This window comes from Magnolia sinica, chromosome 15 (assembly GCF_029962835.1).
Source record: "Magnolia sinica isolate HGM2019 chromosome 15, MsV1, whole genome shotgun sequence".
Taxonomy (NCBI): domain Eukaryota; kingdom Viridiplantae; phylum Streptophyta; class Magnoliopsida; order Magnoliales; family Magnoliaceae; genus Magnolia; species Magnolia sinica.
Genome location: NC_080587.1, coordinates 34,323,996 through 34,337,485, shown reverse-complemented (window position 1 = coordinate 34,337,485; position 13,490 = coordinate 34,323,996). Strand labels below are relative to the sequence as shown.

Genomic DNA, 13,490 nt, shown 5'->3' with positions numbered 1-13,490 from the left:
ATGCACTTAACCAGTTGGAAGTTATCTGCTAGGTGGACTGTGCCTTGTAGTCCAACCGGTTTGACTTGAGACCTTTTTTTTTTTTTTTTCCTTTATAATACTCTGCAGGTGTATACACTTGCAATCAGAAAATTGTACACATGGCATATACTAACTCAAAAGTTAATCAATCAGGTTATGGACCTGCTGTTGTTGAGTCACAATCATGATGTGTTGTAAAGGCCGTTTCGGGGCCGTAAAGACCATTATGTAAAGCTAATGGTGGCAACCGTTACATGTTATGGGGTCGTAATGGCCGTAACAACTGTTATGGAAAAAAATGACCCGTAATTGTTGTTAACGGCACGTTATGTCCCCTATAAAGGCCATAACATCCCCGTAATTGTCTGTTATGGGGCAGATATAGGTTTTCCATACTTTTTAATCAATATTACGGGGCAAATACAGGTTTTTCAGGAATTTTTTTAAATAAAAAAAAGAGACCGTAACGGCCGTTATGGGTGGCCATAATAGCTGTTATGACCCGTATTGTAAAGGAAACGGTGGTGGCCATTACGGCCACCGTTACCGTTACAGAACACCTTGGTCACAATCCCAAAATCAAATTGTTTGAATGATCATAACCACATCTTTAAAAAAATAAAATTATGGGGGGTGCCCGAGGCCCACGCAACAATGCAACGCAAGGGCAACACTCAAAGGCCTAGTAGAAAACTGCTATAATGGGCCTTCCCCCACAAGAAATTAATTTAGTATCATGTTAGCCAGTGGCTACGTACCTAATTGTTGTTTCGCGGGCTCTTATTTTTTGAAATAGGACCATTGGATATTATTCATTATTCACTAGCCAATAAATATACACCAATCTAATTGTTGGATGATGAAATAAGCATAAATTTTGACCAATTACATTAGTTGGATGAGTGCTACTAGATTACATGAATTTGAGGCCGATTTAGGGGCATCAATTGGTTCCCCAAGTTAGCGCAAAATGGCAACAATATTCATTCAAATTTAGTTATATTTTTTCTTAAAATTTGGGGGAAATGATGTCAAATGTTTTCCATTTTGTTATTGTGTAATGTATCACACCCTTGGCATACAGATACATCATACATATCGGGTATCACATGGGAAATATCGGTTGCATCGCGTAATGCATTACCATTGTTGGGAAACATGGGGAAATTGGTCAAATTTGTCAATGAAACTTTTGACAGAGATTGAACTGTTTGGAATTCTGGCTTCATAACTAGATCTGAGAGGTATATTGCTTATATATACACTTAGGATATTGTGGATTACAAGAGATTTGAATTTACAAACAAAGAGGGAAATAACAACCTAATAACAACCCTAACAAACATTTGATTTGAAATTTTAAAAATACAAAAGAGAGACTGTAGATTAGGTTTGTTAAGGTTGTTGGAGAAGATCAAGGGATTTGACTGTCTTTATTAGTGATCTCAGTCAAAGTTACGGATGTTTTCTGCTTAACGACTTCTAGGATTGTTAAAAAAGGCATCAATATACACTTAGAAATAATAAAAAAATAAAATCACAAAAAACAAGTGCACATAATAGGTTTCCTTTGTATAGGGTCCTAATCTGCGCACCGTTTTGATTGAATTGATGCAACTATATTTAAAGTCAATTCATAAAATTTATAAATGTAAGGAGACGTGTATGGAAAGTCGCATTGCACTCAAAAGCAAAAGAAGAAGTAGAAAACTAGAAATATACCTATGGATTTCGAAAAAAATATTATTTTTTAACAATTTTTAAATTATTTTTAATTAAAAATTAATTTTTATGCAAAATCCTCAAATTGCGAAGAATGTGTAGATCTAATTATATACGTGTTTGATTTCATGTTTGGACAATAAGGTTGCAACTGATTTGGGAAAATTTGGAGAAATTTTGATTTTTCTCCAATTTTCCGCAACTCGGCCTATCTCCCCTAAATCTTGAAATTGAAGTTTGAAATCCATAATTTTTCATGCAAAACATGAAGAATCATGGATTTCTTACCATTTGATGATATTTACAACATATAAAAAATGAAAAAATGAATCAAAACTCGAAAATACATACCTTTTAGAATCTGGCCTCAAGAACCTTTCTAATTGCGATTTCGGAGAAATTGCGAAGATTTTTTTTTTCCCAACAAACTAGAGTTGACTAGTTGAAATCTCCTTAAAATGTATTTGGAAGAATTTTTTGTGGCAAAATATATATATATATATATATATATATATATATATATATATATATATATATATATATATATATATATATATATATTTGTGTTTTTTTAAGGATTTCGCGGACAAAAAGCACATGTTTCCTTTTATCGCTTTCGATATTGCACTCTGTATCGATATATCACACGATACATTAAAAATTTATAAACGGGGAGTTCGGATATATCGCATGGTACCATGAAAAATGGGTATTAAAGCTGGGCACTGAAAGTGACTTCCTCTCTTTGCTGAAAGTAATTCTCCACTTTTCACCTTTGATGGCTGCACAAATAATTGATAGTTCCATACAAATGGAGAAGCCATGAATTTTGGTTGGCACCCCAATGGATAAACTGTTGGACACATGCTGGATGTGTGGGAATATCTCATAGTTAGTAATGCAATCCTAGACATTTTCTAACCAGGTCACACAATATATATGTATACTATATATGTGTACACACACATGTATTCTATATATGCATTTCTCTCTATCACAAACAACACACAACATGATCCTAGAGCATAGACGCTACCATAACTGACAATTGTGTCGACCTCTATGGGGCCCACTGTGATGTGTGTGTAGGATCCGCGCTGTCCATGAGGTGCACCCTTCAATGTTAGGCCATGGGTTTAAAAAATCAGCCTTATTGGGAACTCAGGTGGGCTACACCTGGGATAGTTGGGTGGGGACACCCAACCAATAAAACCTTCCAGACTTTCCGGGACCTGCCATGTTATGTATTGACATCAAATTCATTCATCAGACGTGCCCCACCAGGATGAAAGGTTTGTTGGAGAAAATCAGAGATATGATTGAGAAAGAAAAACCAGGAGTTTGTGTTTCTGTGATAATGATGAACACTTTGTAGAGCTCTTCAATTTTCTCAAAGAGAGGGGAAAGAGGAAGCAGGGTGATGGTAATGCTATCTCGAATAAAGGAAATCTGAGAGGGAAGTGGTGAGGTACCCATGTGTGTTATGACTGATGGGGAGAGGCTTCAACGCAAGCCATCATGGTAGAGGTGAGTATGGTGGTGTTAGGGAAAAAAGGCAAATAGTTGAGGAGTGTCTCAATGTAGATTTTGTCTTCAAAATTGCGGGTTTGGGGCGTAGGATCGAAATGCATCCCCCTTGCCTGGTGATTCCAGTTGACCACAACCCGCGGATCCATTAATGGGAGGATAGGAACGTACTCACTGTGTTGAGGTGCTGTGCCGCCACTAGCTCGGATGCTTCATTTGGGCCCGGGTATGAATCTGCGTATGTATCTGTATCCGCATAAAATAAAGAAAGATTTTATCTTGCAACGTTGGCAACCTAGGTTACTCTTCGAAAAGGTATCTTGTTAGTGAAGCGTGTACAAAAGTCAGAAAGCTCAGTGTTGTCTTTTCAGGAAATGAAAATTCGTTGATGGATAGGGGTCTTATCTGATCATTATGGGGAAGGCTCTCTGTTATGATTGGACCTCACAAGACACTAAGGTTCCTTAAGGAGGAGTTGTGCTGTAGAATTTAGATCAGCTAGTAAAAGAGGAGGAAGTTGTGATTTCGGTGAAGCTGAAGGAGGTGAACAGCACTTGTAGTTGTACTCCAATTTTTTAACAATGTTTATGGGCTAAATGACCCTAGTCAAAGATCTGAATTTTGGGAAGAGCTTGATGGAATTAGATCTAAGTAAATGGAGTGGCCTGTGGTGCGCTGGGGTGGCTTCATTGTCATTTTATTTTCTTTTGAAAAAACGCAGGGTAGAAGTCTTGAAGATCATTAGGACCCATAAGCCTTCTTGGGGGTCTGCATATGATTTTGGCAAATATTTTAGCTACTTGGCTAAGTGCCAGGAGTTTTGGTCTCTATCTTGAGGGGCTTTCCATATTTCAAATCATTGATGGGGCCTTGATGGCACACAAATGTCTTGATTCTAGGTACAAAGAGGTGAGACCAAGGATCGAAAGTCCATCCAACTGCCTTCATTTTGTCTGGGTCCTATCAGTCATGACCAAAATTTTGCTGTACTGTTTTCGTTTTAGAATTTATTTGAGTTTTTTAGTTATGCTATTGGAAATGTGTTGGGAGACGGGGAGGGGTGGAAATGTGTGGGGACTATATGTCATCATCATCATGATGTAAGGCTTATCCCAAATAATTGGGGTTGGGTACCCAATTCTATTCTGCCATTACACCATCAAGGACCATATCTTTAGTTAAACCATAGGTCGTCAACCATTCTATTCTTACCATCTCCCCTCATGTACTTTTGGGCCTTCCCCTTTCCCCCTTCAACTTGAACTAACTCAATCCTAATGGCACAAATTTTGGTAAGGTTTCTCATGTCCAAACCATCTAACTCTATTTTCCATTTTCCCTGTGCTACAGCCCACCTGAGCAATGGATCAGGCTCATTTTTGGGCCCATGGCCAAACGTGGGATGGTGTGCATGATGTTCTGAGTTGATGTTGTGCATGCATAATTTCGGCACAGTTCAAACTTTTACCAACGTTACCATGGAATCTTAATGCTGCTAAATTGCATCGTGTGGCTCATGTGAGTTTTAGAATTGCTTGATTTTGGTCTGCTGCCCTCATGTAGGCGGAGCATAGACCATGAACGGGTTGGATGGCATATAAACATCATGGTAGTCCCCACAGACTCCAATAATGGGCATCCCTTTGCTGTTTTGGGTGGTGTGACTTACCTGAGTCACAGATTGGGATGATTTTTGAGCTCCATGCTTGAAGGCGGGGGGCATCAGGTTGATGGGCTGTATCTTTAACACAGATCACAGTGGGCTTCACAGAGGTCACACTGCTGGAAGTTATGGCAATGTCGACTATATGTGATTGGAACACATATATAGAGGGAAGGAGAATGCTTTTGTGAAAATTCTGCAACAACATTCATGTCTATGAGTTGATGGGGTTCCTCATCTAGATGTCTCTGACTCTTTCAATTTCATTATGAAAATGCCCCTATTGGGCATGCTATCCTTTTATTTTATTTTTTTTTAAATCTATTTTTTCCTTAATGGATTTTTATTTTAAAACATTTCTTTGTTAGATTTCTGGTATTGGTTCCACGGCTCACTCAATTCTGGACTAGTCATATTTGTTTTAGTGGAATGTCCTGATTTTGGACTCAGACAAGTTGGGAACCAATACCGAGATTTTAAACCTTGGGAGAGACTGGTATTTTTCTTTTCTTTTTTTGAATGGTGAGAGACAACTATTTATTATTGTGATGTGGAAAAGCTTATGACCATGTTAACCAGAAATTCTCAAATTAGACGTTAAGAAGATTTAACTTTTGAGGTTTGATGAAGAAATTGGCTAATGGAATGTGTTGGCTTGGCACCTTTTTTCAGTTTCAGAAAATGGCTAGTCTAAGGGTTCTTCAGGGTTTTGAGGGATGTTCCCCAGGGGGACCCATTATCCCAATTTCCTTTCGTGGTTGTCGTTGAAGCTTTGAATGGCATGATGGGGAGAATGAGGAAGGGTTGATTTAGGGGTTTAGGGTGGAAGGTGCTAATTTTCAAGATCCATTCATAGTTTGCTGATGGAGTGATGGTACACTCCTTCGATTAATTAAATTGCATTGGCTAAATAGCTGATTTTTTTCTCTCTCTCTCTCCTTCTGTCCTATTAGTGTGCTCAATGGGCTGGAGAGGATCATGAGAGGTTATCCTTGGAGGAGAGCAGACCTAAGTTTTAAGTTTCACTTGTAGGAATGGGGAGAGGTTTGTACATCTTAGGAGCAAGGGGGAACATGGATATAGTTGTTGAAAGCCAGCGTCTGGGTAGATATTATTTGATTGATGTGATCTTTGCATGGTGATCCATGAAGCCAGGCCAATTAGACTATCCAAAACCGTTTATTCTTAATTTTACGATTTATCAAAACCGTTTATTGGGCTGTCCATGTGTCCAAATGCAGCCCAATGTACTATTATGTGCTTTGAGGGCACTAGATCATAACTGCTTGATAAGGGAGTGAGGGAAGGAGATCAATCAGCTTCATGGATGATAGAATAACACACACTGAGTGCCTTGTATATACCATGCGGTCTGCATTATATTTGTCAACAAATTTCAAATCTTTTTTGATTTTTTCTTCTACCTTTTTCCCTAATTGCTCAACTGCCTCAACTGTGCCTTGCACCATTAGAAAAAGTGTACATAAATATTTGTGTTTTCATATTTTTTTGGCGCATATAACGTGCATAAATATCATGTTCTCCATAAAAGGTGTCTACCTATGGGCACTCCTAAAATCCTTGTTGAACTTGGTGTAGTTACTTGAAGTGGTCAAACATTTGGTGATGCGTCTTTATATATGAATTAAAAACTTGTTGTGGTTTGGAATAACTCGTGCCAAGTTATGACCATCTTGGAAAGTTGGTCCCCTAAAACTCAGTTGATTTTGGCATAAGCCATTTAATTAGCATTTAGTTGTATTCTTTAATAGGTCACTTGCTATCATAATTTTCAAAAAAAAAAAAAAAGAAAAAGAAAGAAAGAGAAAAAAGTAACGCCATTGTGGAAATTCACTTAGATGTGAATTCATGCATGTGTGTCTTAGACTCTTAATGGATAGGTATTTTGGAACTTGCACAAGGACCTAGGTTGTGCTGCCTCTTTGAATCACACTTTTTGCTCATGCTCATGCTGCTGCTGCTTGTCTCCATGCTGTTTATATTTGTTAACATTTTGAAACAGATGCTTTACCTTTCCCCACTTGGGTCTGCTACCGGGTCTCTCTGCACTTCGTGAAAGTATACTTTGGACTTGTTTCTCACATTGAGTTAGTTACAAGTTGTTAGTTTCCCATCAGGGACATCAACATTAAACCTTAGTTGCAAGATCCTTCTAGCTAGGTGCCACTCCCACTTCGAATCCCTGATTTTGAATCTCGCTCCTGCTCTTGCTTCTGCTTCCTACTTGTTTACATTTTGAAAGAGACACTTCCATTCTCCTACACCTGTAGTTGTTGCGGCTTCACTTCATGCTTTGTGCAACTATATGTTCAATGTCACATGCGCATAAAAAAAGGGAAGATGGTCTAACATCACATCTGTCTCTATTCTCTCACTCTCTCTCTCTCTCTCTCTCTCTCTCTCTCTCTCTCTCTCTCATAAACTGTTCAGCATTTCCTATAGTTGATAGCTCCTCCAATATATAGATTTTTTCTTCTCATATTTTGTTTTTCGATTTGATTTATTTCTGAAGTGCATTTGAGAGCTCCGAAGTGGTTGAAACGTCCAGTGGGGGCATCTTTTGGCTTTGGAGGCAGGCTTGTTTCATTTCATTCTAGTTCATCAACTGCAGGTGCTTCCTCTGGAACCTCTGAGGTAAGCTTTTTTTTTTTTTTTCCCTGCTGTTTTCTTAGACCTTTGTGTTGCTCTGTGCTTCACTGGTTCCTCTTCTTTCTCAGGTTCATGTCCATAATTTAGATGCTGAACTCAGTCTGGGGAGTCGCTCTGCTGAATTCGAAAATGCAATACAGAAGGGGGAAAGAGCTTTATTGTGGGTTTTATGTGATAAAAAATCTCAAGAGTCTGAGTAGGTTATCCATGTATAGGAATAAACCTTGAATTCACCACTTTTATGTTTCAAGTGTCAAATCACTTCTCATATTTGTGTTGCTGATTCTTTCACATTGGATCAGATCTGAAGATGAGAGAGAAACATGGGGCTTCTTGAAGGTTATGATTGAGGATGAAGGGACAGATAGGACAAAGCTGCTCATACACTTAGGTTTCAGTGTCCATACTGAAGGAAATGAGAATGTACATGGTGAAAATGGCAAGGAAATAACTCACAACCTTGGTTACGAAGAAATGAACACAAATAAAACAGGTTTAGTGGAAGATGGGGAAGTGAGTCTTTATCCTACTGATAATGGGGAGGAGTTCTTCAACAATCTCCCAAGCCCTAAAGCAGATCCATCAGTTTTACCTGGTAGTGATGGCTTTATTGCGGAAGATGGTGAAATACCCAATGGAGAAGAAGCACAACAAGGTTTGGAAGGACATGGACAGGGCTCTGTCTCTTCATTTGATGAGGCTATTCAACGAGCTTTAGTTATTGGAGATTACAAGGGAGCAGTTTCACGGTGCGTCTCTGCAGATAGAATGGCTGATGCTTTGGTGATTTCCCATGTGGGGGGCACTGCCTTGTGGGAAAGCACTCGGGACCAGTACCTCAAGAAAAGCAATTCTTCTTACTTAAAGGTACTCGTAAATTGCTCTCTTTTCAATCTAGCTGGAATATGTTGTTTCTTCTTCATATTAAACACCAAATGAATTTGGACATTGATAGGCTTCTTAGGCTTACCAAAACTTATCATTCAAGTTTGAATACAAGATGATCACTTACTATTGTGTAGAATTCCTCTTATGATTGAAGTTCTTCCACTTTTTAGGTTGTCTCAGCAATGGTTAACAATGATCTGATGAGCCTTGTAAATGCCAGACCTCTGCACTCTTGGAAAGAAACGCTTGCCCTTCTTTGCACGGTAAGTTGCTCAACACCTGGTATATGAGATCCACTAGTGCTCCATATAGTGATTAAAAGCTCAACCTAGGAGTATATGAGATTCCTAGAATAATGTTTTACCTTTTCTTGTGCTTCCATATGGGATAAAATCTTAAACAAAATACTTGGGAGTGTTGAAATTCCTAGAAATATGTGTGGAACTTGTATATGCTATCATCATCATAACCTTGTCCAACTATTTGGGTTTGTCCTTCATATTGCTTTTAACCAACCTCGATCCAAGTCCTTTTAGGCCCTTGGCTTGTCCACCTTGAAGGCCACCTTAATCAAGGTTCTCTTCCCTATCTGGGTTGTCTCCAATTTTCTTAGCGCATGGCTAAACCATCTCAATTTGCTCTCCATCCTCTTATGTTCTATTGGGGCTACTGTTTGATTCCTTTGAATGAGCTTATTCTTGACCCTATCCTTCTAGTTATCTCACACATCCATCTCAGCCTCATCTTTGTTAGATCATCTCATTATGTCACCTTTTAATTGGCAACTCTTAACCAATAACCATGTACGTAGATGGTCAAATAGCTCTAGAAGCACATGTCCACTTCATCCACTTAATTCTAATTTTTTTGAAAGGTAGCACTACCAAGGATTGTACCCTGGATCACACACACACACTACACGCCTAAATCCAATTTTATTGAGAATATTCTCCTCAATCTCTTCATCCTTTGGAATGATAAAGCCCAGATTTACAAAACAAATCACTTTGAGGAATCTCCTGGCCGTCTGTGATAACTTTTAAGTAAAGACTCTAAAATTTACATTTCAAATGCTGTCCTGAACTTCTCTATAATGATATATAAACAGAATACTTGGTTTCCATTTTTCATGAGTGACCTTACAAGTCTTCAAATATGCTCTAAAAGCGCTGGCACTTTCATAGGTTAAGTTGAAAGTGTCCTTACAATTGGAACACCGCATAATACAATTGCCATGGGGTGTCCTTACACTTCTTGAGCACTGGGTACTCAAAAGTGCCCATACAATTGGAAAGTGCCTGTAATATCTCCATAGGTTAAGTTCAATATGCTCAGACTCTATTTCCTCTTTTAGCTCCTTTTCTCTGTGTCTTCAACATTTTCTTGACAAAGGGTAGGTTCTTAAATGGGCTCATAGCTGCAAAGTGACTCCATGCTTGTAACAAGAGACACTGCCTTAGTCTCTTTTTGGTCACTGTCCACCACAATTCCATTTTTGATAATTACTTAACAATTGTAAACTCATAGAATGAAGGTGCAAGGTGTGGAGCTACTCGATGTTATCTTGGATGCCAAATATCTTCCTGATACCCGAAAGTTGTTTCATTCAGTGACGGCTTCTTTGGGTTGTTCCTGGGCCCTTTGAGAAATCTGAATTGCCTCATCGATTCTTGCTAGTTCTCAAGGCTGCCATTACATTTTGAATCTCCACTCTCAATCCATTGGAGTAACATGCTACTGCATGTATGCTGGTATCTGTCAACTCACATCCATTGTCAGAATGTAGAACTTCTTGATATACTCTTCAGTACCCAACAGAAAGATCTCGAAAAGGAAGCTTCTCTGATAAAGACAGAATTCTCCTCCTCAATCTTGCCTTCGTTTTCTCCCAAGATGTCACAGCTGCATTGGAACTGTGCTTCAATATGGTGTTGTCAGTTTCTTTGCAGATCTCTTAAACTTCACAGCTGCAAATCGTAGCTTCACTTAATCTCTCATGGCATAATACCCTGTCTGCAATGATCTCAGCCAATCGTGGAAGGCAGCCTCAGAGTAGTCCTTGATCTCAGCTTGTCATGTTATTTATTTATTTATTATTATTATTTTTTAAGGCAACAAAATGAAAATGCATTAAAAAAGAGGGAATGGATACAAGAGACGAAAAGAAAGGAAAACCAAAAAACAGAAAAAACAGCAATACGAAAGGCCCAACTGCTGAGATAGCAGAAGGCACCTAAGGACCTAAGAAACTAAAATCCACAACTTTCAGAGTTTTAACACTAGCAGCCCATTCAATCACCAAAAGCTTAGCCCTAGAACCGACAGACTTAGCAGCAGAAGAAGAGTTGTTGAAACATCTGTTATTCCTTTCTTCCCACACAGCCCACCAGATGGCAAGAATGGCCATGCGCCATATCGTAGTCTTCGATTTCCCAAGCTTGAGCCCATTCCAAGCAACCAGCAAATCGGCGGCTGAACAAGGAGAACACCAACTGACCGAGAAACGTTGGCAAAACTCTTTGTTAATGGAGGAAATGAACACACAATGAACCAACAGATGATTCACCGATTCCGCTTGACGCAAGCTACTAAAACAAATATTGACAATCAGCATTCCTCTCTTGGCCAAGTTATCAATGGTAAGAATTCTATTGCGACCCACCAACCACCCAAAACAAATGACTTTAGGCGGCACCTGAAACTTCCAAATACACGGAGTGGCGACATAGTGATCCTTCTTCGTTGGGTAAATAATCTTATAAAGAGATTTAACAAAGAAAACGCCAGATTTCTCCAACGGCCAGACAATGCTGTCAGACAAAGAGGGAGAGATCAAGAATGATATATATACTCCAACAGATTCACATACTCTATAGCTTCGCTATCAGAAAGATTTCGAGTGCATCTGATGTCCCAAACTGCGTTCGCTGACGTAGTATAGCAACAACTATTTATAAAAATTCCTCTGTCTGGAGAGATGTGATAAATTAGGGGGAATAGAAATGTGAGGGGTTTTTCACCGATCCAAATATCCTTCCAAAATCGAATTGAGGAGCCATTACCCAGCACATATGTAGCATTATCAATAACCGACTGTCTGACCTTGAGAATTCCTCGCCAGATGTGAGAAGCCTTGTAATTGGAAGATTTCCTCGGCCACCAACCTCCCTGAGAAGCGCCATATTTCCCTTTAAATATCGAAACCCATAGAGCATCCTTTTCAGCTGCAAATCTCCAAACCCATTTCCCCAAAAGAGCCGAATTCATAAGATGGAGATACTTGACATTAGCCCCCCCCGTAGAGGGGGAGGCTTGATAGAGCAGATTTGATCGACGTTAGACGACCGCCCAAGGATAAGTACCTGCATTTCCAAGAGGCCAGATATTTTTGGAATTTTGTGATGACCCTGTCCCACATACACGTCGGCGGAGCGCCCACAGAGAGGGGCATGCCAACAAAAACTGTTGGAAAAGAATCAACGGGCATCCCAGGGAATCAGCTAATTTCTGGATCGAGGGAAGAGGGACATTAATACCAAGCAACTTCGACTTCCTCATGTTGATCCTAAGACCCGAAACTGCTTCGAAACAACGCAACGTAATTAGGAGGTTATCGATTTTTTCGTGAGAGGCCTCAGAAAATATGAGTGTCATCCGCAAACTAAATGTGAGTGAGGGGATCAGCCAAGCCCGGCATTGCAATACCACGAAGAATATTATTCTCCTGTCCTTTCTTCAGCGTTTGGGACAGAGCTTCGCCAACGATTAGAAACAAGAAAGGGGAGAGAGGATCGCCCTGCATCAATCCTCGCGAACTTTTGAAGAAGCCTTTAGGAGACTCATTTAGGATAATAGAGAAATGGGCTGACCCAATACAGGCAGCGATCCATTGTCTCCATTTGACCCCGAACCCCATCCAGGCTAACACATATAGCAGAAAGTCCCAATTAATAGGCCTTGGCTATATCTAGCTTTCATAAAATACCTTGAGTTTTGGACCTGTGACACGAGTGGAGCACTTCGTTAGCAATAAGAGCTCCATCCGTGATCTGTCTTCCTTTAATAAAGGCAGTCTGATTAGGCGATATGAGATTTCCAATAATTGTGGAGAGCTGCATAGATTAGACTTTAGCAAGGATTTTATAAGGACTACCAATCAGACTGATTGGTCTGTAATCAGAGAAGGACGCAGCGCCCGCCACCTTGGGGATTAGGGAAATAAAAGTGGCACCCAAACCCTTCGATAATCTGCCTCTAAGATAGAATTCATGTAAGAAAAGAAGAACATCCTGACGAACGGTATCCCAAAAATGCTGATAAAAGCACATCGGAAACCCATCCGGACCCGGTGACTTGTCCCCACCCAGTGCATCTACAGCTGCCTTAACCTCTTCTTCAGAAAATTAGGACTCGAGCAGATTAGCTTCTCCTTCATTCAATCTGTTGAAATTGATATAATCAAGACGAGGGCAGCTCCAATTATCAGACGATAGGAGGGCAGAGAAGTGAGAGATGGCGAGCTCCTCAATCACTTTCCTAAATTCTATTCCCATTCTCAGAAATGCTAAAAATGGCCTTAGCCCGCGCATGCATATTGGCCATATTGTGGAATAACTTAGTATTTTTATCCCCCTCAGCAATCCATTTAACTTGAGATTTAATCCTCTAGGAAGCTTCTTCTAGAGCTTTGTTCGACAGAGTCTGAATGATAGAAATTCGCCTGGATAAGGATTGATTTGACAGCGGAATTCCCTCAAAATCAGAATCCAATTTTTGAAGCTCGGCGAGGAGCGCATCGATTTCTGACTCCAGCTTAATAGCTTCCTCCAGACGCCATTTCTTAAGCTTGGATTTGAGAAGGCGGAGTTTTCCAAGAAGGATATGACCCGTGAAATCCTCCACTTGAAAAGACGCCCACCAATCAATAATCTTCTGCTGAAGGCCATCAATCTGAAGCCAAGAAGAGTTGAACTTAAAAGGTTTCGGGCCCCAATTCTCT

At 39.7% G+C, this 13,490-nt stretch overlaps 1 protein-coding gene across 2 annotated transcripts in view; it reads left to right on the top strand.

The window, feature by feature from the left end:
- The window catches only part of LOC131227102 (protein transport protein SEC31 homolog B-like), a 105,231-nt gene that overhangs the window by 14,812 nt on the left and 76,929 nt on the right, over nucleotides 1–13,490 (top strand). For both annotated transcript variants that reach the window (XM_058222809.1, XM_058222810.1), the window contains exons 11-14: nucleotides 7,467–7,588; nucleotides 7,672–7,799; nucleotides 7,906–8,470; nucleotides 8,662–8,754. In XM_058222809.1, the coding sequence (XP_058078792.1) occupies nucleotides 7,467–7,588; nucleotides 7,672–7,799; nucleotides 7,906–8,470; nucleotides 8,662–8,754 (908 nt within the window). The remainder of the gene's footprint in view (nucleotides 1–7,466; nucleotides 7,589–7,671; nucleotides 7,800–7,905; nucleotides 8,471–8,661; nucleotides 8,755–13,490) is intronic.